Source organism: Chiroxiphia lanceolata, chromosome 3 (assembly GCF_009829145.1).
Source record: "Chiroxiphia lanceolata isolate bChiLan1 chromosome 3, bChiLan1.pri, whole genome shotgun sequence".
Lineage (NCBI taxonomy): Eukaryota > Metazoa > Chordata > Aves > Passeriformes > Pipridae > Chiroxiphia > Chiroxiphia lanceolata.
Window position 1 is genome coordinate 30,244,307 of NC_045639.1, and position 24,446 is coordinate 30,268,752.

Genomic DNA, 24,446 nt, shown 5'->3' on the forward strand with positions numbered 1-24,446 from the left:
TGGGTAAATTGCATCTTATCTTGAACTTTTGAGTGAAATAACTTTAATGCTGGGTTGAAAATTTCCATGATAATGTCTAAAACGTTGGAGGGGGACTCAAAAAAAAAAAAAAAAGAAAAAATCAAAAAGACTATCAGTGTATCACTGTTTTATTTTCTCTCTCACACTCTGTTTCTGGGCTTTTTTTATTCAAATGTCAGGAATCTGTTTGATGTGTTTGATGGAATACATTAAGAGACCATGTGCTGGTTACAAATAGAAAATGTGTTTCTGAATACTATTTTTTGTCTTTCTTGTGAAAATACTGTGACTGCCAGGAAACTGTAGATGGAGTAGACAGTAGAAGCAATTGATATTAAACAGTCTTTGTGCCACACACTTGACTGCCTAAACTGTGGGAGGAGAAAATTGATTTGGAAGGGGTAAAAAGAGGAGAGCAGGTATGGATTAGATTTGTCTTTTGTAAATAGGGTAGAAAAGGGCAAAGAGATTTGTGGCTTACTATGTATTCCTAATGAAGCTGGGAATGAGATGAGGAATGGGACTGTAGGTTGGAGGGAAGCAAGAGCTAAGTTACCAGGGAATGAAAAGTGGCTCCAAGAGAGTTATTGGATGGAAAATGTCTAAAGAGACAAGGCAGTAATATGCGTTTTCAAATGATACATGCAATAAAATGGAAACAGTAGTTCGGAAGTTACTGCTTGTCACCCTTAATTTAGCTGTTACTCCCAAAAAGACCTGAAAGCTCAAGACAGGCACCTGAGCTGAGGCATATTTTAGCTTTAATGGAGCTTCACTAAATTACGCAAGCTATAGGAAGAAGAAGTACAGTTTTAAACTGCTGCATATCTAATTGTGATCCCTTAGGCAAATTTGTTGATCTTTAAGATAAAGAGGTTGACCTGAAGTCAAAACAACCAGAATAATAACAGACTTTTTTTGTTTATAGGTACTTTTAATCACTTGGTTTGAAAATAATGTGTTGTTACAGTCAAAGACTTCATTTTATCATAATAGAGATTGTGCAGGACAAGGTATGGTAAAACACCTGTTAGCAAAGTCCAAGAAAATATGATTCGGTCATTGACAGCCTGTTCGGTTCCTCTGATGAGTATAATGTATTTGATGCTTTTATGTTATAACAGCCCAAATGTTTGTTATAGAGGCTTTCTTATTGAAATTTCCTTTTCTATCTGCCACTGAATGAGTCATAAATAGTGTCAATTTCCAAAAGTAACAATGACTGTGTTATGTCATGTTCCAGTGAATGGTATCTCTGCAGACTTTTCATAAGTTACTCTTTAGAGTGCATTCATGTGTGAAGCTGCATAGAGAGAAGAGAGGAAGAACAGAAAAATACAAAAAAAATTTAATAATATCAGGTCATGGATGCAGTAGTCCATGTGTTTGCTGTTTGGCACCTGTTTGATACTATTTTTCCTGACAAATGTAAAACTGAATTTATTATTACTGGACTGCAATACTTTGAGCGGTCAAATATATAATACTGGCATACAGTTCTGGGGCTAAATTGAGTTTTTGTGTGGCTGAATGGAATGCCCATCTTGGTTGGATTGAAAAATGTCATAAGGCTTTTTTTCCCCAAGCATTTCTGCCAGCTACGTACAGGAAGTGGCTTTGGCAGTTGTATCCAAACAAGTAACTTCATTTCCTGGAATCTGCTTTTTTGCAAAATGTGGACTTCGGGAAAGAAAGTGTAAAGAGGTTTGTTAAGTGGTAGAGGAAAAAATCACCCCTAAAAGCCTCCGAGAAGTTTGAACAAATTATCAAACTCCATTTTTCCAGATATAGTTGCAACAGTGTTATATAATTTCTTTTTTCAAATTGATAGTTTCTTTATATAGTAAAAATAATGTTAAAAATGTATTGATCATAACTGCACATAACTACTAGAACCATTATGTTTATTAAGGTCCATTTCACCATGGTGATATCTGAAAAAAAAAGGAGACAGCATTTATTTTTTCACTGGCAAGGCAGCAATAAAGTTGTTGAGATATAAGAGAATGCATCGCATGACCACTCAGATTATAAGGGCCTTTTAGCAACCTGAGGATTAGTAAAGCCTCTGTTTACTGTCATTAAAAAAAAAAAAAAAAAAAAAAAAAAAAAAAAAAAAAAAAAAAAAAAAAAAAATTAGAAAGACAAGAGATGTCATCTGACTAGTAAGGTGCTATTTTTTATGCTGTTGCAAATTCATCTTTTTCTAGTCTAACTAGCTGGGTTGGAATCACAATTTATTTTTTCTTTTGTTTTTTGGGTTTTTTTGCCTACTCTCTTAAGGTTCCTAACCTGAATATTTCAATAACAGTGACTGCAACCTTCCTCAGTGTGCTGGATAGCTGCCAATTATATAAGCATAGCCTTCCTCTTCTTTCATCTTCCTAAACCCTTAATCTCAGGGTCAAATCACAGATATTTTTCAGATGCTTGAAAAGCAGTAGTCAAAAGCTGGTTTGTATCAAATAATTTTTTTAGAGGGTTATTGCAAATGAGGAGCTATTTCAGAATTGCTAATAGGGAAAACTGGAACACTGAAAAATGTAGTAACAGTGAGTCATACTGTGATGCATCAGATAGAAATCTTGAAAAAATTGCCATCTTATAAATAATATTGCAAAATCCTACATTTTAGAGAGAAAAGTAAATACTTGTGGCAGAAGAAATGTTAATGTCAGAGAAAATGCTACAAAGTTCACAGATAATTGAGAAATCAGAATATATATTTTTAGCAATAGATTTAGTTGTGTACTACAGAATGACAACATATGAAACAACATATGACTATTGATTCATATAGAATCTTTATCCAGTCATTAAGCATTCTATTAGTGGATGAAGAGTTGGAAGCAGTTCAGTGCAATAATTAAAGCATAAGTAAAGGTAAGCAAATGTTGTATATCTTTCCAAAGTGGCAAAGGCTGTGCTTCTTGTGTCATAAATGGCAGCTGCTGTAAATTTTGAGGGAGGTGAAAGCTTTACATTTCCCTTTTTATTTTTGTTACCTCTTTTTATATTTTATTCTTCATGTAATCATCTATTCTTTGGTTTTGTAATGTTCACTTTTTCATTATTAGCAGAGAAACTTCAGACAGTTGTCTTGTTTGCAGTTGTGCCCGTTGACTACTTACACCACTCTTGTTATTCCTAAAGAAATGAAACTTCTTCATAGAAAGAATATTTCCTGAATAATGTGCAAGTTTCTGTTAACATTTGCCTTTGTATGTTTCTGATTTTTTTACTGAATGCTTGTGATAAAGTATATTGTCTGACTGAGGTTGTTAGCTGGCTTGGAATCTTATTTTTGTTGTTTGTCGTATTTTTCCTTCATGTTCACTATTGTTTGCATGCCTCTACTACTGTGTGGATTCAAATTATAAATAAAACAACTCAGCTTTCAACTGCATTATAGAGGCAATACATTGCATTGAACAAGATACTACACTGAAATGCAGGCCATCTGTTTTTTATTTCAGTCTTTATTTTTTACTAAGTTTGTGAACTTACACAAGTGATCTCATCTCTCTGAACTAGTTTCTTCAACTGTGAAATAAATTATTGTGGGTTATCTTCCTTGATCACTTTGAGATTTCATGTTCAAAGGCCATCTGTAAGTGCAAAATCTTGTTTTTCCAACATTGAGGAGCAGATGAAATGATTTGTGAAAGTAAGACAGTGAATTAGAAGCAGAAACCAATATAAAACCTTGGAAGTCTTGACTCTTCATTTTCAGTCAATATAACTGTTACAACACAGTTCTTGAAATTGTTTCTCTTCATTGATAACTAATCTGTTTGGGAAACATTGTTGAAAATCTGGGCTATGCTGGCAACTTAAAATTCTATGTAAGCTTGGACAAACCTCTCTATTTATAATATGTTTGATATTTATTGTAAACTCTGAGAGTAAGCTGCGTACAAGTATATTTCACGCAAAGTTGTCTCTACTTGTTCAGTAAAAGAAGAGACTAAAGCACTTGGAGTGAGCTGGGAAAGTTCTGAGTGTTAAAATGATTGTATGTTTTATTTTGAATCCTTTCTTCTGCAATACCTCCCCACTTCGATCAGCTCTCTTTATTTATGCCATTTACATCCAGCTATAACTCTTGGGAGAAATAATTCTAAATATTTCAGAAATTTCCTTTAATCTTGAAATGTGCAGAGAGATAGTGACATCAGTGTGAGCAATGACCAGTGTTTGGAAACAGAAGGAGAATGTCTTAGTTTTGTATCAGGAGTGTTAAAATAACTTTTCCAGAAGAAAAAGAGTTCCAGGAAGACATCCTTTTGATTTTCAGCAGGTTTATTTAATTAGCTAAAGCCCGATACAAGAGCTCATGGCTCTAAGATACAGCACATTTAATATTGTAGTAAGCCTGTATGACAAGGAATTGCCAAAATATACTGTCCCCTTTTGATCTTCAGGAAAACAACCAGTTTAAAGCCATCAAAGAAACAGTGTACTTGGCATTCAGGAAGAATTATGCTGTTTTTCTAGTGATAATCACTTATTTCAACAGGGGGCAAAACCACTTTTAATTCTGTGTCCTGACATAAGCAGATTTAGAGCTATAGAGGTTATTGGTGCAAAAATTGTCTTTTGATCCTTTGTAGCATATGAGTCATAGAGTTCAGTTGGTTACAAATTTTGTTTAAAAAAGAATGGGAAGAAGTTGCTTTTCACAGTGGGAATTGTGCCGATATGAAATGGAATTTCACCCAAATACTTTACATTACATGATAGGAGTTTTTTGTAAGGGATGTTCCTAACACAGCATCTGAAACCATTGAATTTTCACCAGAAAATATCTGAGATATGATGGGCCAGAGAAACAACAGGGGAGTCTTGCTTCTGCGAGCAATCAGTTTTACCTTTAATATCTCTGGGACAAGAATGTCATCCGTTTTTATTAAACTGGGAGTCTTTTGAATCATAGAAAAAAAAGGCAATAAATAAGATTCAGAAGAATGCAGAATGATGATTATTATTATCAATTTTAATATAATAGTTAGGCATCGTCATAATAATTACAGTTTTCCTTTTCTCTTTCTATTCACTGTGGAGGCTACAGGCAGAATAAACAAAGCTGACAATAAATTAGTAGATGTGGATTCTGAAGAAAACATTTTTACGTGATGTAAAATGTGTTACATGTTATTGTGCAATTGTATACATGTTGTATAAAGGAAAAATAATTTGTATTTTAGGTGATTAAGATAGCCTCTAATATTAGAATTTTTTTCACTTGTCTGTTCTCAGGAATGAGAAAGATTTTTCATCTCTGTGCTTATCCATATGTTTATGTACATATTAGTAAATAATGTTTGCTCTCTCTGATTTCTTTGAGTATTTGGGGGAAAAAATGCCTGTGCATGTTTATTTGCAGGATCAGGAATTTAGCTTCTGAATTAATTTGCTTTCCATCATCACTGTTGAGGATGGCAAAAAAATGTGTAATTGTTTAGTGCAGATATGCATCTAATAGTAAGAAATTTGGAACCACTATAACCTTTCATAGGCTCATGAATTTTGAATGATAATATATATTTCTGTAAAATAGGCACCCTCCAATAAGACAAAAAGACAAACGTTCAGGAAATTTCTAAAGATACCCTGATAGTTTTCTGGAAGACAAACATTCTGTGAATTATTATAAGCAAATAGATGTTGCCAAATCATAGGTTTATTTTACCACACTCTATTACTGAACTGCTCTCTGACTTTTATTTCATGGGGAATGGTTGCTGTACAAATTATCAAACTCCATGAAGACAAGGAATGATTATTTTACTGAATGTGGTTATTTATTATTATAAATAATAACAGCAGGACCATATATTAATAGGATAGACCACAGTAGCCTGCAACTACAGGGTAGAAGGCACTTCCTGCCTTTAGGGGCAATTTAAGATGGAAGTTTCACCAAAAATTTAATAAATTTTAGCCTGGTGAGGTTTCAGGGTTTGGATTTGGAGCTGTTATGTGCACTTCTGTTTCAAAACTATATTTGTAAACTCTGTTTCCTCTGAGGACAGAAAATAAAGTGAATAACACAGATCTTTTGGCAACTTAGCAACAATTACGAGGTCTTAGCTGTCTCTGGCTATTCATTCTCCCTCTGGTAAGACAGAAATTCATTCTCTGCGGTGGACCTACCTTCAAAGAAGGTTTCTTAATCACTTCAGTGACCCAATATGGTGGGATTTCACCTGCAGAATATGTGAGAGTGAGAATTAATTGTCCAGTAATTCTACACTGCTCATAGTTTTTTGACTCTAAGCTCAAAATAGGAGTTTCTTATCGTTAAGTAGTAGTTCTTTATTAAAATGCATTAATGTATATTTAACAAAAAAACCTCACTCCAACTTTTTGCAGCAGCAATAGTATAAACACTGTTCGTGGCGAGTGTCATCCCTGTTGCTGCTTCCAACATGTAGTGAGCCTGAGGTTGTCAGGTGGAGAATTAATTTTTAATGAATATGTTCCTCCTTCGTTGCCCTTTATGTTCCTTCTTGGTTCTGGGAGCAGTACTATAGTTAGACATAAAAGGTGTTCTTCATTCATCATCCTAGAATGGATGTACCATGCCCCAAAAATGGATATGCAAAGAGGAAAAAGCTAGGTGAATCCCTGGATTGAAGGGAATAAGCTTTGAGATCTGACTGCAAAGGTTTAGACATACAATGTAGTAAAGAATAGTCTTTTTTGGCGATTTGAAAATAGCATCACCAGCAGTGGGGGACTCTCACATTCAGTCTTATTAATTCAAAACCTAGAGATATTTATACATTTGAGTGGCAATTTCACAATAATAATGGATATTAAAGATTGTATTTCAAGTGAGGTTTGTTTTGCGTAATGCAAATTTACTTTTTTTTTGTAATGATGTGCTTTAAAATGCACAGCATTGAAGTTTGGGAAAATGACAGGCAGTAATTGCACCAATGTTGAATTAAGTAAGTTTACAAGCTCACCAAATGATAGTACTAATTGGGGAACTTAACATTCCTGGTCTTAGTTATATCTTTTATTTAAAACAAAGAGTTTAAGCATTGCTTCTAAATCAGATGGGTTATTAGAATTCTATTGGTTGCATTTTTTCAAATGTTTCTTGCTCTTCTAAGAGGAATGCCTGAGCCAAGAGGAATAAACAGGGATATTTATTTGAATTCCAGAGATATTTCTGTAACATTAATTAAGTTTCTCAAGCATTTTTTATTTCCTTCAAGTGATCTAAACTAGAGACACTTATTACCACTTATTACTTTTACTCTTGATATGAGCAATGAGGGGTTTGCTTGTATAATTTTGTCATACATAGAAAGTCCCAAATTTATAACACACAAGTTTTTAGAGCCTTTTAGCTGATACATAGGATTGGGTGGTGCAATACTTTGATCCTGATAACACTTTAGCCCAACTTCCTTCCATCCTCCATTACTCAAACATGTGCAAACATTTAGGTGGTGGGTTTTTTTTAATTGCACTGAATTATAACTTACACATTTTGAGTATTCAATTTAGTATATATCCACACTAAGAAAAGAATACATCCACATAGTTAACCTTCTGCAGTTGTCCTGTAGCTTTACAGTGATGATTTTTAATCTTTTTGTTGTGAAATTGCCAGAGCAAAAGCAATGTTATACATAAAGTAACTGAAAAGGGATATCAGTGAAGACAATCAGATGATAGGAACTCTGTTGTCGCATTAGGAATGTGGAAGCATGCAAGTAGATATTCAGTAACTATAATTAATGTCTTAATAATTTATAACCAGAAAAAAGATCACCTCACAATGGCCTAGCTGTCATAGAGTGTGTTGTCAGTTACACTTTTTTTATAAAAGTAGTATTTTTATTCAGTATACATGATTTTTTCCCATGCATATGTTGATATAGTAGTAGAGCCTGAATGCATTTTTGTTTAGATGCAATATTTCAAAGTTGTCTGTAAACTGTTAAGTAAAGAAAGACAGAGATTTGTCTTAAAGTTTCTTAAGCCTGAGCTGTATTAGAAGAATGGCAAAAGAAGCATTCAAATGCAGTTTATGTCTCTACCTTTATACAAACTTTTCCCCTAGTCTCTGGGACCTGAAGGCTGCTCATGCCAGTAATGACTGAGGCAAAGAAGGCATTCAGAGCCGCAGCCTTTTCTGTGTCCTGTCCAACTAGGTCCCCCTCCTCAGTCAGCAGGGGACCCAAATTTTGCCTAGCCTTCCTTTTGTCTCCTATGTATGTATAGAAGCCCTTCTTGTTGTCTGACATTAAGCCATTTCTTTCCATTTTTCATTTTGTGTAACCCAGTACAAGAATGCAAGTTACACAAGGTAACATGAGTACATACATGCTTACTGTACAGCTCACATAAAATCAACATGAATATACAGTGGCATTGGAAACAACCAATGGCTTGAGTCTTGGCAGACAAAATAATTTTAATAAAAACAAAGGGAAGATACCTCATTCTTTACTTTTCCCTACAGAATGAAATTACTGGGGATGGAAATGAAACTTTTTTTAGTAGTTTTCAGCAGCATTGCAAAAGGTCTTGGTATAGATATGTTTTGATATCCTGAAAATTTGACCAGCTGTTCATATATTTTTTCTTACCAAGGACAGTTGCTACTTAAAACCTTTTCCATTTTTATTAATTTATCAGTATTTCCATGCAGGCAGGATTTCTCTTGTTGCTAACAACGATTGCTAATGACCGTAGCTCAAAACCATGTGAACTTAAGTAAACCTTCTATTGTATTTTAAGAATGCTCATGGAGTCTCTTTCTGAAGGTTTCATTCTTAGAGCACTGAAGCTAAATAGTATTAATGTGTTGCATAATTTTGTTCTTAAAAATGCATTTTTAATAAAATATTTTAATGAATGCCTCTGCTCAAAATGTTTTATTAAAAATGCAAATTACAGCTTTACTTAAACCTCCTCAGTCTTCTAGACTGTGTTAACACTGATTCAGAAGGCAAATATACTTATATGTTGGTTTGGCAAAACTTGTTTTAATAAGGGATGTATATGGTATTCAAAATAATTTTTCTTTATTCTACAGTGTACAAAGTCTTAATGTTTCCTTTACAATTCAGTCCTTCCAGATAAATTTTTCCCCATTCAAAATAATATATGTATGATCAAAAGAGTTTTTAAAAGCAGTAAAAAGCCTTTAATAGCTGAGGAAAGTCCAAAATAATGAGCTGAAGTTTTAGCTAAAGTAAGCTAAAAGTTTTGTAAAAACAGCATGATAAAGTTTGAGAAGATGAAGTGAAAGTTCCAAAAAGAAATTAGCCAGTTTGTTTTTATGAATAAGCCCAGGCCTGATTGTTATCTCATTCTTTTCTACTTTGGCTGCTATTTCAGAACTACTACAGATAGAAATGGAATTTATAAGTATACCTGGACTGGCAATAACTGTTGTCTGTCTACATGCACCGTTCTCTACTAAGTCTTGCTAAAATGCATCCTTTGTGTAATAAAAGAGGCACAATGTGTTGAATTCCAAGGTGAATTCAACAACTTATGTCAGGGTAGGTGTTTAAGAGTATGCAGGCACCTGAACACAGGTGTTCTCTAAACTTCTGCTGATTTATATACACAGGACATTTTGACTTTGCTGACCTTCTGGAGCTTGTCACATGCCTAAAAGTCCTCAGTTGTGATGAGATTAGTTAAAACTTCTGAAGGCTCAATTTTCTTTGTATATTTAAAGTGCAGTTAATACACATTGGTGCTATTCTGTAATGTAGCAGTTACAGGATTTGCTCAGTAGGTGAGTGCTTGAAATTTAGTGTGGTCACTGCTGAGGTATAACATACCTAATTATTTTTTCAAATCCAGACATTAGTACAAAACAGGCTACTGTTTTGAGAGACACCCCAATAAAGCTTCAACAGAGCAAGAATCAAACTTCATTCTTTTAAATCACTAATTTTAAATCACTAATTTTTAGCTTCCAAAAGAGCTAAGTGCTAAGCAATAGAAGTAGTAAAGCTGTTCATCTTGAAGGTAAATAGATAGTAAATTCTAAAGTTAGTTAATTTAGATTACTGACTGGAGAAAAGAAATAGTTTACCATGGAGTTTATCTCATGGTTTCTTCTTTTGACTCTCTACCTCAGCATACCCCATTTTTTCAGTGCTGAAGTTCCTACTATTAAAAAAAAAACCAAACCCACAACCAAAAAACCACAACCAACCAACCGAACCAAAACCAAAACAAACAAGCAAACAAAAGACCAATTTCTCATTGAGTGGCTCCTGCACTCCTGTAGTTTATAACCTGAAATACTAAGATAGCCCCAAGCTGCTACTAATTAATGGTGTACCTACTACAGAAGGTTTTTTTCTTGTCTACCCAAGATGCAGTATATTTGGGCTTCTACTTCAGCAAACCTCAATATCTCAATAAAGGAAAAGCTGAAATGTAAGACGAAATTAAAAGTACAATAAGTTTCCAAAACCAGATTGATGTTTATAACAAGTTCTTTTTCCTCTGCTAAACTGTTCTGAAAATGAAACATGCCTCTTTTGTGGTTTATGGTGTTACTGGCAAGATTGGTGGTAGAAATTATTCCTCAGACACCAAAAATACATGCAGATGTCTGCAGATGTCCCTAGCAGAAAATTTCACTTGCATTTGGTCCAAGCTGTCATGACTCCATTGATGTAAGTTGTCATTTTGTAGAGCTCTTAAGATGTTCTTATTCGCCATTCAGAGTAATTTTTCTAAAACTGAGAAAGATCTACTGAAAAGGAGAATTTAAATACCATATCTATCACTCAAAACAACATAGAACATGCAAATGAGGAAAATTTTGTTGAGAGTACTCTATCTTTTTTGAAATGTGTTGGCTAGTTAAAAAAAGGAAGAAAAGTGCTTTAACATAAAAGCTCTTTTTTGTGTCTAAAACAAGTGGCAAAAGATGCTGCTGCAACATGGCAAGTACGTAAAAGATGTCTAAACATACACATTTAATCTGCTGTTGCTCAATCTTAATTGAAATATTCATCTTAAGCACAGTAGTCTAAATTTGATTTAAAATCAGCTGTAATTTGAGTTGACTCAAGTGCCTGAATATTGGCGCTTTCTTACGTTTAGTAAAATTTTTAGAACTGCATCAACCATTGAAGGGAGCAGATTTAGACTCCAACAAAACAAGGGAAATGCACAGTTTATTTGTAGTATCTTATGTTGGATGTAAACTGCACAATGAGATATGTGTCCTGCTTTATGAGAAGTTGTATTAATTGTATGATTCCGTCATATGCAGAAGCGAATCTTATTTATTTAGAAGTGGCAACAGCATTGGGTGGGTCTCCTAAAGTTCTTGTGGGTTTGACTTCATAGTTTCCTTTGTATCCACCCACTGTGCTTCTGCCAAGCCTACCATGCTTCATTTCAGGCTCTCCCTTTGTACCTACTAATTAAGGACTTTAAGTGTGTGTATGTATTATACAATCAAATATCCTGTAATTCTCACTAGCAGTGTGCTTTGCAACATTTGACAGAGAAACAAACTGGTATACCAGTTTTTCAGAATAGGAAAATGAGGAAAAGCTATTTCAATAGTTTCAAGTTTATCACATAGAGATCACTCTGATGTTGAATTTGGTATCAGACTTACCACAGTAAGGGGCCTAAAACCATGTTTCTGACTATCATTAGATTTTAAAGGTCAAGTGGCTTTGGTTGAAAAAACTAGAGCTGTTATAAACATGGATCTGGGTTAATATGAAAAATATTTTTCTTACCTATATTATAATTTGAGATTGCTCAAAATAAAGAAACTGAAGAAATTCAACATGATTAAAGCTACCGTATCCCATTTGGAGTTTTGTTGTTCTATGGTCTTAGACAATCTTGAAATTTTCAATTTCATCTTAAGTTTTTACTTAATTAAACCTTTGGTTTTGATATACAATTCAATATTTGCCTTAATACTCCTGTAGAGGATTATTAATTAATGTAATAACCTACTCCTAATAGGATGCTTGTAAGTGGTCGTTTGTTTAGGTTTTCTCTGGAAGCATTTCAATTGTGCTTTATAAAAATTATCTTTTACAAAGTTGACATTATGCATAATAGTTAGGTTTTTTGTTTTATTTTAATACTCTTAAAGCAATCCCATCTTTAGTGATCACACATCCTATAACAATATTCATTGCACTAGAAATTAGTGTCATCATGGCTGGGCTTCACGAACGAAGATTTGGGAAGGGCTCTACCCACATTTGTTGCAAGAAATTAGTGTAATTTCTTGTCTTTGATTTGTGTCTGGCGTGCTCCTGTACAAGATTGTTCTTTGCTGTTAGTCATTTTCAGTGTTTAATTTAGTGATGATTTCTCTTCTGTTTATAAATTATTCCAACGTATATGGAATAGTTTGTCTTGTCAATCAATTAAGTTTGTGTGCGTAAGATAATGCCTAGGTAAATGACCCATGCACCAGTTATCTCAAGGGTTTCCACAACAGAAATTTTCACTTGTGGAATTCACTTGTCTGACCTGCCTAGATCAATGTTCAGTACCACAATAAATACGCTCATAATCTCAAGAAAATGTTCTTTTTGCTCTCTTCCACCCCTGCAAATAAACAAAGAAACTCCAGAACCAGAGAAAGAATGTATGCCAATGTTTTATTTAGTTCATTGCATCTGAATATTTTGATTTTCCTTCAAGGTTTTTACCTTTCCCAAAAGTTTTGCAGTTCAACACTGCAGGGGTGCTGTGAGCAGCCTCCTTTTATGTCTTTCCCATTTTTGAATAGTAGTCTTATGAAGGTAGCCATATGTAATACACATGGTTTTCATGAGAAATTTAGCTGAGCTTTACAGCAGGGAAGTATTTGTTGTATATTGTTTTGGGGTTTGTTTGCCTATTTTTAAGTATTTATTCTTTATTGATTCATTATTCCCAAGCTCTGTTACATCTTTTTTCCATTCTGAACAGATGGCTATGATATCTTGATAGATCCTGGTAAAAATGTAATGAATTATGCTTATATTTCTAATACCTTAGTTCTATTACGAAGACTTACCAAATATACTCTTCAGTTTCATTTGGAAGTTTTTACAGTTCTTTTGTTCCCATTTGATAATAAGTGGAAATACATAGTAACACAAACAGGCTGACAGTCTTCATAAGCATGAAGACTCACAATTCACACTAGTTGCTATCCTGAAATTCTTCAGACAACCCTCACTTGCATGAGAGCTTTCCTTGAGCCAAGGGAACTTTTTGCTCCTGTTGATTTCAGTGGAAGAGCTGACAATTCTTGTCCAATAGAGAAATAGTAGAAATGGAAAGACAAAGTCTTTTTCTGTGAAAATGTAGTTTCTGCAAAACAGATAGGTGGGCAGATATGTGGACAGATGCCTTTCTCATCAGAATACGTGGTCTGAACAGCTAATCCCAAGAGTTTGCTTTTGTCAACAGTCTTAATGTTCCTTCCTCAGAACAGCTCAACTTGCAATCTTAATTCTTCTCTTCTGGAGTGTTGTTTCCAATTCTTTTAGTGGGTTACACTGGCATCGTCTCATATGAGGGCTGCTGAAAACTCCTCAGAGCTCTCATATACCAGGAACAAAATCTGGTTACAAGGTGGGATTGTGAGGAGACACTGTGGTTCTGCTTTCAGACAGAGAAGATATCAATTTCATGCTATTGTTTGACATATTTTTCCAGACCTAACTGAAGACCAATGTAAACTTTTTCTGTGGGTTTCATGCATTAAACTTTATGAAAGCCTTCTCCCTCTGAGCAATAAAACCTTTTTCAACAAACAAACCAAAAAAAAAAAAGGTGGCCAGACTCAGGACTGGAAGTGCCATTTCCAGATTGAGCAGTCTTGAAATCTGTATGGGGCAAAAAAACCCCTACCACAACACTAAAATAGAGTACTTTGAAATTGTCCAATATTTTTAAACTGTGATCACTAATACAAGCTGCAATAGGATTTGTCAGTGTCAGATAAATTTAAAAATCAGTGTGGTCATTTAAATATGTACACCAGTGTTTAATCACTTGGGGCAACAAAATAAATCTATCCACTTTCGTGCTCCTACGTAATCAATGTAGCCCCAAAGTAATCTCAGTGGATACGATACCATTTAACTTAAAAATAGCATTCAGCCATATCATTTCTCTACTGAGAGTTGAGCACCCGGTGCTGCACTATACCCTACTTGTTCCTTTAACTTTAAAGTTCATTTTAACTTAACATTTGGTGTTTAGGACATCTGTAAATAGCATCTGTATATGTAACAGCATAGAATAAATGATCTCTAAATAAGTTAGTGATAGAATAGGGTGCATAATACCTGCCAGGGTCTTTGCTGCTATACAGGCTTCTACCTGCTGTAGGTGTGCAACTGAGTCTTTAAATCACTTTGATCTTTTCTTACCTTAAAAAGTAATCAGCAACATCCAAAAGCCTTATTACATTTTTGCTCAGTGTATTTTGAATTATTACTGGTTTCATAAGTTTAGCCCATTATCAATACCACAACAAGCTTTCTATTTCTTGGTCATTTCAGATCTTCTTGGTCTAGTTCAGAGCTTGAGCCTTAATTGCCATCCTGTTGACTTACCAAGTTCAGTGGGACAGCTGTAATTTGCACATTTCAGGAGAGGAGCCTATTGAACCAAAGCTTTTTGCTTAATGTGAAAGTTGAGAGAGTTCACTGAATAGGACTACAGACTGGAATCAAACCTTCAATGAAAACATTCTTAAACATACAAATTTGGGATGTGAAGTGAACTTGAATTTTACCAAAATTTCAACTGTGTGAATTTGCTGTAAATAATGATGGGTTTGCTGTGAATTTCATATTGTGTGACTTGGGCATACTTGTGTTTTAATATTAAGGCCAAACTACACAACCTAACAGGAAAGGTATCATTTAAATCGAATTGATACAAAATTTATCACTCTTTCATGCAACTCTGTCAACTGGAGTTTTAAGACTGTGATTGCAAGAAATTTTTATGCTTTTTCCAATGATGTGAATTATTTTTATGGTAATGATTATTCCAGTTCATATTGCAATGACTTAATGACATGTGTTTCCTGGTTCTTTCTTAGATAAGAATTTTCGAATATTTATTTTGCAACCCCATGCCATGTTATTAAAGAAGGAGAGGAAAAATTGTTTTTCTTGTAAGAATGAAAGAAATTGTTTTCTCTAACAGTTTTAGCTGAACTATTCCACTAGCTTGCCAAAAATTTCTCCTCATCAATGGTTTCTTCTCCTAATTCTGCTTTTATTCATATCATGTATATATATCTGTACATAAATTTTGATTTACAGCTAGAGAAAAACAGAAATTCGATAGCACCTTGGTTTAAAAGAATATATAGTTTATTTGTTGGAATTAAGCCCAGGAGAAACAGCATGCCAATAATGTTAAGGCACCTTGGCACTTGGAGGCCATTTGGAAGAAGGTGAGGCTACTTTATGAAATTAAAGAATATATAAGGAAATGTAAACAGCATGATTGAAGATACCACATCAACCATGGAGAAGCAATAATCTTCATCGCTGAGCAGAATGAAAACACAACCACTCCATCAAGTTTCCAATGTCTCTTGCAGTCTTTTACTAGTATTAACATTGCTGTCTTCCCTTATTATCATCCTAAACATTTTTGTCATTACCCACAGGCTGCAACATTTTTCTGTAGTTGTTTTATGTTTATATTATGCTGAGATACAATCTCAGTGTTCCATTTTAAGTTCCTTTCCTTTTATACCATTTTCAGAATAGTATTGTTTACTAGTTCATATGTTTCTCTATTTTCTTAAAATGAACGGCATAAACCAGAAAATTTCCCCTTCCCAGGAGTTCTGGGGATCTATTTTTGTGTGCTTTATTTGGCTGTACAAATGTGCTACCTCTTAATTTAGTGCTGGAAAATGATTATCAGGTTACCTTTAATTTTGGTTGATGCTTTTCTGCCAGGCAGTAGCAATAATCACTGTAATAGTTTTGTTTTCCAAACTTACTTTACTGTTTTTACTCCTACTCTCTAAGGCAATACATTGCCAGAAGAGTTAAATACTTTACATTGCAGTGTTATGCATGAGTAAGGGCATTCATTGTTTATTTTAGGCTTGATCAGGAATTTTGTCCAGGCTTTCTGCACTTAATACAAACTTTTTCTGCAACAAAAGCAATTCTAGAAGGTCAAATCGGGCTGCATGTTAAAATTAGTGCTAGTGATGGGATGAATGTGCTATAAAATTCTGCTTGCAAAGCTGCCTGTTTTTCTTCAAGGCAAGCATGAAACATGAACATTATATTCTCAGGTCATCACCACAGAAAAATATATTTTCCTAAATCCTCTTGCTCTTTTGGATCACACAACAGTAAAGACTGCACCGTATCTTTCTTTGATTTTCTTATTCAAAAAGGGTGGAACATTTCTGCATGCTTTGCCATTCAAACATTCCTGGTGGTTCTATTTTCAACTCAAAATTTTTGAATTAGTAACAGATGTGCTGATTCTTTTGACTGAAACAGTGGGCAAATTTTTCTCTTTATTTTGAATACATTTTTTAAACTCTTACTGATTATTGAACTCTTAAGTCCTAATTTTTTTTACCAGCCCTCACTGTAAACAGTATCTTACATCACTGAAATCTCACTGCAGTCAGTGGGAAATTATCCTGATATTATAAGTGTGATGAGGTTTAGCAGAACATATTTAGAGTGACTTTAAAATGCAGTTTATGGAGCTAGACCCCAATAAGGGATAACATCCCCATATTGCATATCCCAACCTGTTTAGGTACGTTTTGCCTATTTTTTGCCTCAGTTTCACTAAAGTGAGTTTAGAATTCGGTGACTCTGAAAACAATGTATTTCATCCCTATTAAGTGAGAAAATTGTGTTAAAGAAAACAGGAGAAACTTGGAGAAGGAGAAAACCCTTACACCAAAATTGCAAAACAGGTAGCCTGAAAAATAACTGGCATACGTATGTTATTGGTAATGCTGGTCCACTGGCTTTCATTCATTCATGGGTAGGCTTCGCGAACGAAGATTTGGGAAGGACTCTACCCACATTGGCATAAAACACAAAAAAAAACTTACACAGCAGAAATCCTAGAAAATTTTATAGCTCTTATTCACAGTGGATTTAGGGGTCCTGGTGCATCTGAAGCAGGAAGGTAGACTTGTGAGTAGGAGTTGTGAGTAGGCTTTAGAAGTGAAAAAAATTATGGAGAATCAAATTCCAATTTAAGGAATATAATTTTTGAGGTTTAAGTTGCAACCTTGAGGTTGAATTAGAGGTGAAGCTATTTTGCATTTTTCACACTTGTTTGAGTGAGAGTCCTCCACCTTTTTGCTCCTGAGCTATCTTCATTACTGTAATTTATTTAAGTGTTTCTCCTTGCTTATATAATGACATACATGTACACGTGATAACACAGGTGCTGGCATGATCTTTCATTCTCCTTAAGCCTTTGAACTTTTTTGCTAATACAAATGCATGATATCTTACCTGGATCTTAGATCATCTAACAATGAGAACTGATAAATTATAGAGACCGGAATACTTTTCTACAGTGATTTTTAAAAAGATTTGAAGGCCAATTAAGTCTTGACTTTCTGGTACACAAAAGGAAACAAACATCAAGTTGGAAATGTAAAAAGGCAGAAACCAACCATTTTTGTAAAGAATATGAAAAATATTCACTAATACATAATTAAAAGAAGCCTGAATTTTCTTTTTCTAGGAATACTGAAAATATTATTTTAAGGATCCAGTGTGAAACAGATGAAAGAAATACAGAAGTAAATTGAGTTTTGCTGTTGTGAAAATACCTCTGGCTCACACTTAAGAATATTTCACATCAACATTTTAAGTTATCTTGAGAAATTATACATCTCAAGCTTTCAGACTTTAGAGAATTGAGGTGAAACAAAATTAATTTGTCAGATAATAGAAATCTTTAGTCAAAAATGCTTTCCCATTGGTGGAAAACTGAACTTTAGTCTTCTTTGTACTTTAAGACCCCTGGGCTGACTTGTTGTGTTTGTCTAAATAGGATTTAATTAAGTGCAAAATGTCTGTCTTTTGATGACTGTGAAGTAATTATTTTTTACCTTGGGGCAGGAGGAAAGATGTCACTTGGATGTCAGGAAGCTTTTGAAGTTTTCAAACGGGACCATGCTGACAGTATAACCATTGAGGACAACAAACAGCTTCTGAAACAGAGGTGAGTGTCACAGCAAAATACAGCTGGAGGAAGACATCTGACAGTTCATTATCAGTCTAGGTAAGAACATAATTTTACACCAGACATCCCAGACTTCTATTGAGGACTTGGTACAGAAACTTTGCCTTTTCTTACTTAGGACATTTCATATTCAGAAGGCGCTATGTGGTAAGAGAATAGAAGTCTGGATAGAACAGGAGAGTGGCATGAGGAATCTTAGTGCATATTGCCACTGGTTTTATTCATCCTCATAGCCATGTTCAAGCAACGTGGCAATGGCATTCATGATCAAGAATTATTTAGAGGAAGTAAAATCCATGTGACTGAATCAATTACTGCAATTTCCATTGTCAAAAATGTTTTACTGGCTTTGACACTGAGTTGGATAGTAAGCTAGGAGATGTTTAACATATGCATCTGTCTGTTGTTCCTAACTTTTTTGCCAAGTGATTTTAACTTCTCTCTGCCAGTTTTGCACTTGCAAACAGAAATAATACTTTCCTCTTCCACATTTGTTGTTAATACTGGCAAAACACTTCAAAATGTGGTGAAGATGGCGAGAATGGAAAAAACATTGAAAACATGTTTTTATACAGCAGATTTTAAACATCTCGCAAATTAAACCACCAACCCTTGTCCATGTTGATTGGATAACAGCACTGTTTCCGTGTCAGTTTTTCAAGTGTTAATTCCCCTTGTACTGCAAAAGAAATACATGGGTTTGAGATTGCAGATGCCAAAAGCAGGTCTCTCCATCTGTCCTTTTAACTAGCAATTCCCCTAATAGTTGCTTGGGATTTTTTTCTTTTTCTTTTTTTTTTTTTTTGCCCTGGAGTTTTCTCCTCCAGCTTTCTCCTGCTTTCTTCTTCTTTCTTTAACACAATTTAAACTCTTAATAGGCATGAAAGACATTGTTTTCGGGTTACTAAGTTTAACATTCATTTACTTCAGTGAAATTGAGGCAAGAAGTGATCTCCACATCTATGTGACTTATTCAAGCTCTTGCTGTTTATCACTTTTCTGAATTGATTAACTTTCTAACTGGATCCATAACTCAGACACAGGAACACAAAGTGATGAGGTATTAGATGTATGTAAGAATTTATCCCTGTAAACTGGATATTTAGTAATGCCTTTCTTCTAATCCATATATCAGATGATGCCACATCACTGCATCATCACTGCATAAATGAGTAATTTCTGACTTTGCTGTTTGTTGAGCAGAACACTTCATGGTCACAGCATGATAATGAGAGCAACACAGTTCTGAGCCATGCCCTGCATTTCCTCTAGTTAATCACAATTCTTCCATATTTTTTCTGTTTGTTATTACTATGAAGCAAACCAGTATTTCCTTCTGGTTTCAGAACATATAATAGAGATGGGCAGAATCCACAAAGTTTGATGACAGATTTGCCTTCCCTAAAGGACAAAGGGATTCAAACTAATGCCTTGGGTAACCCTTCTCTAATAGGCATCAGCTGATTGCTGAAATCAGTGCTAATGTGAACGTTGATACTCTGAAGCAAGAGTTTCCCTCTGCCATTTGCAGTCATTTTTAGCAAAAATGCTTATAGCTCCAAGTTTACCAAGTTCATTAGAATGGATTTACATCAAGTCCAGTCTGTAATTTGGAATGCAGTCTCTGAACTACCAGTTACACAAAAGTTCTGTTACCCAGCCAGTGTTCAAATTGCACAGGAAGAAGAGTGTGGACACCACATGTTTAAAAGTTACTATAACTTCTCTTTATATGTAGACCTCTCATGTTAATAATTTTGTTTATAGTTGCATAACCACTTCTGTCATACCACAAACAGTATTTGGCTCACAAATTACTTATTTTTAGCTGTCTTATTTTTCCTTTGGGTATTTGGGGGAGATTTTCTTGGCTTGTTAATTATCATAGAGGATAGGAAGGAACCTTTAAAGGTCATCTAGTCCAAGCCTTCTGCAATGAGCAGGGATATGTTCAACTAGATCAGGTTGCTCAGAGCCCTGTCAAGCCTGACTTTGAGTGTTTCCACAGACTGAGCATCCACCACAACTCTGGACAACCTGTTCCAGTGTTTTACCACCCTCATTGTAAAAAGTTTCTTCCTTATACCTACTCTAAATCTACACTCTTTTAGTTTAAAACCATTACCCCTTGTCCTATCCCAACAGATCCTGCTAAAACATTCTTATAATCCCCCTTTAAATATTGAAAGGCTGCAATAAGGTCACCCTGGAGCCTTCTCCAGGCTGAACAACCTCAACTGTCTCAGACTGTCTTCATAAAAGAGGTGTTCCAGCCCTCAGATCATTTTTGTGGCCCTCCTCTGGACCCACTCGAATAGATCCATGTCTTTCCTGTGCTCCGGAACTGGATGCAGTACTGTTGAGGAATACATTTAGTGCCGGTAGCTCAGTGTGCCGCTTCAGTGGGAGCTGCAGATTGAGCTCTGGGTGGCAAGAGCCCAAGGCAAGAGCCTATGAACTGGCACTGACCCTTTGCACAACAAAGGCCACAACCAGCCAGGTGAACAGACACTTAGAGGCATAGTAGGAGCTGGTGACCTAGATGGGAGAGCTGAGACTTTCACACACTTACGCTGTCCAGGGTTTCCTTTGTTCCAGGTCCTTCCTTGGAGGCATCAGCTCAAGCTGTTATTCTATTGTTGCATCATGATTAAATTATTTTAAGGATCCAGATGTATGAGAGGCTCTGCTATGGGAAACTTAGAGTTGAGCCAGTAAGGAACCCTTGTCTGACTGTGTGAGTATGGTGAGTGTAGGGAGTCAAGCAGGGCACCTGTTGGCTCAGTGGAGCCACCTGCTGTGAAGGGGCTTTGGTCTAGCTCAGGTGATGTGAGTGTGACTGTGTCCTGGTTTCGGCCAAGGACACGGTTCATTTTTTGCAGTAGCTGTCAGAGGGTGGATTGTGGAGCCGTGTGGGCATTGCCAAGACCATAATGTTATTCTGTACCATCTTACATCATGGCCAGGGGTATGGGGGAAAGGGACTCTCGCTTCTGAGAAGGGCATTCCTTTTCCGGTGGAGCAAGTGTGGTGAACAGAGTGGTGGGGTAATGCTGGTCTGGAGCAGAGGGAGTGGTTTTGATGATATGGCTGAGGTTGGGTTGAACTCCGCACTCTCTCTTTTGTACACTTTTTGTATTAATATGGTTGCTCTTACTATCTCATTGCTGTTTCCAGTAAATTGTTCTTGTCTCAACCCATGATCTTTGCCTTCTGTGTGCGTCCAGCTGGAGGGGGAGGGGAAGTGAGTGGCATTGTGGTTTTGTTAAGCCACTAAATTTGAGAATACAATTCCTAAACCACAACAGACTGCCAGAGTGGCTCCTGGATAGTCAGACAGGAAAATTTCCTTAACAAGTACTCCAGGTGGGATTTCACAAGACTGCAGTAAAGGAGAGAAATCACCTCCCTCAACCTACTGGCCTCCCTTCTTTTGATGCAGCCCCAGGTACAGTTCACTGCCTGTGCTACAAGAACACGTTGCCAGGTCATGTCCAGCTTTTCATCCACCAGTACCCCCAAGTCCTTCTTCTCAGGGACGCTCTCAATCTCTCCATCCCTCAGCCTGTACTGATATCAGGGTTTGTCCCAACCCAGATACAGGACCCTGCACTTGGTCTTGTAGACCTCATGAGTTTCACATGGGCCCACTTCTTGAGCTTGTCCATCCTGTCCCTCAAGTATGTGAACTGCACCTCTCAGCTTGGTGGCTTATGCAAATGTACTGAGGGTGCACTCAATCCCAGTGTCTCTGTCATCAGTGAAGATTTTAAACAGTACCAGTCTCAGCAATGGACCCCTGAGGGGCACAACTTGTCACCAGTCTCCATCTGGATGATGAGCCGTTAACCATTACCCTCTGGATGCAACCATCCAACCAATTCTTCATCCATTGAACAGTCAACCCGTCAAATCCTTATATCTCCCATTTAAAGAGGATGTGGTAGACTGTGTCAAAGGCCTTACAGAAGTCAAGATAGACAACATCCACAGCCCTTCTTTTCTCCAGAAATGTAGTTATTCCATCATAGAAGGCTATTAGGTTGGTCTGGCAGGACTTGCCCTTGCTGAAGCCATGTCTTGAATCACCTCCATGTTCTCCATGTGCCTTAGTATAGCTTCTAGGGGGATTTCTTCCATGATTTTCCCAGGCACAGAGATGAGCCTGACAGTTCATAATTCCTGTAGGTCCCATAGACCTGTGTACGGTTTCCTCAGGTGGTCATGAACCTGATCTTCTCTTACAGTGGTAGGGATTTTGCTCCTCTAGTCCCTGTCTTGCGATCCATCCACTCAAGCGGTGTGAGAAGAGAAATTGCCAATGAAGACTGAAGCAAAAAGGTCGTCAAGTACATCAACCTTCTGTTCATCCATTGGTACCAGTTTGCCAGTTTTGTTCATCAGGGAGGGGTATACTTTCTTTGAGCTTCCTTTTCTGGCTGACATACCTGTAGAAGTCTTTCTTATTATTCTTCCCGTCCGTTGCCAAGTTCAGCTCCAGCTGCACCTTGGCTTTCCTGACTCCATCCCTACACAACCAGGCAGCACCACTATAGTCTCCTAGGTTACTCCTTGTTTCCACTGCCTGTGCATTTCCTTCTTGCCCTTTAGATTGATCAGCAGGTCTCAACTGAGCCGTGCTGGTCCCTTACCTTCCTTGCCTGATTTCTTGCTCCTGGGGATTGAGAAGTTTTGCACTTCATGGAAACCATTCTAAAAGATCTGCCAGCTGTGTTCAACTCCTTTGTCCCTGAAGGCAGTTTCTCAGGGGATGCTATTAACTAACTCCTTGAAGAGCTGGAATTTTGCTTTCCTAAAATTTAGGAGCCTCTCCAAGACTATGAATTCCACCAGTGCATGATCACTTCAGCTCAGGCTGCCTCCAGTCTTGACATTCCCGATTAATGCACCTACACTGGTGACCAATAGATCCAGTATTGCATCCCCCCTATCACCTTGCTGAAGAAGTTATTCTCAATGCGTTCCAGGAATCTCTTGGATTGCCTACAGCTTGCCATGCTACTTTTTCAGCAGATGTTGGCATGTTTGAAGTGCTTCAGCAGGAAAAGAGCCTGCGAATGTGATGCCTCCTGTAGCCAGATCAAGAAATCTTTGTCAATAGGCTTTCCTTGATCAGGAGGCCTGTAGTAGACACCAACTGCAAGGTTCCCTTTGTTGCCTCGGTCTCTGATTCTTACCCATCAGCTATCAGCCTGCACTCTGTTCTTCAGAGACAGCTCTTCACACTCAATCTTCCTCTGGATGTAGAGAGCAACCCCTCCTCTCTTGTTCCATCTGACAACCTGTAGCCATTAATAGCCACACTCCAGTCATGGGATTTGTCCCACCAAGTTTCAGTAATAGCAACACAGCAGCACGGTGGCTTCCAGCTTCTGTTTGTTGCCCACACTGCGTGCATTGGTGCAAAGGCACCTCAGCTGGACTGTTGACCATGTCACCTTCTTAGAGGGGCACTTCTTAATTCCTTTGAGGTATTTCACTGGTGTTTCCCTGTTGGTTCCTATTACCTCAGGAGCCCCAGGTACATCTCAGTAAGACATCGAGTACGCATTATATCATTCTTAATTGAATGGTGAACTGTCAGTGAGCCTAATTGGAAGTTTCACTGTGAAGGTCACAACTGTTGCTTGGGCTGTGAAATTATTCATATAGATGTGACTATATATGGTCATACATATACAATATACATGGATTTTTTTCTGTAACTACCCTTGTATAAATGCTCAAAAGCAGTCATTTGGTTAAATCAAATACTGAAAACATTTGTTTTGTTAAAATATATATATATATGTATAAGAAAAATTCTGGTTTTAAATAAAGCTTTTCACCTTCTGCTTCAGAGCTCTTCACAGAGGCAGTAGCTTAGTACTGTAGCTCAATACAGTCTCTGGATTTAAAAGGTGGGAAATCTGATATGGTTAAGGATAATTTCTTTATGAAGCTCATTACTGTTCAAGTGCAAGAAAATAGTTTCAAGCTATTCAGTTAGGACAGTTGCCTATGAGGAGTACCTTTGTAAGATAAAAAAGGTGACCTTCTACAGCTTACTTTACAGTTAATACAAAACAATTATTTTTTATTTTCCTTCTGTACATTAATAACTTCTTCCCTGCTTAAAAAAAAACCAAGCCAAAACTAAACACAAAAAAACACCA

At 36.4% G+C, this 24,446-nt stretch overlaps 1 protein-coding gene across 8 annotated transcripts in view; it reads left to right on the forward strand.

Moving 5' to 3' along the window:
• The window catches only part of KIF6 (kinesin family member 6), a 167,676-nt gene that overhangs the window by 75,980 nt on the left and 67,250 nt on the right, over positions 1–24,446 (forward strand). For all 8 annotated transcript variants that reach the window (XR_004355793.1, XR_004355794.1, XR_004355795.1 and 5 more), the window contains one exon: positions 18,147–18,249. Coding sequence is in view for 5 of the 8 variants with exons in the window: in XM_032681448.1 (XP_032537339.1) it covers positions 18,147–18,249 (103 nt within the window). In the remaining 3 variants the exon portion in view is untranslated. The remainder of the gene's footprint in view (positions 1–18,146; positions 18,250–24,446) is intronic.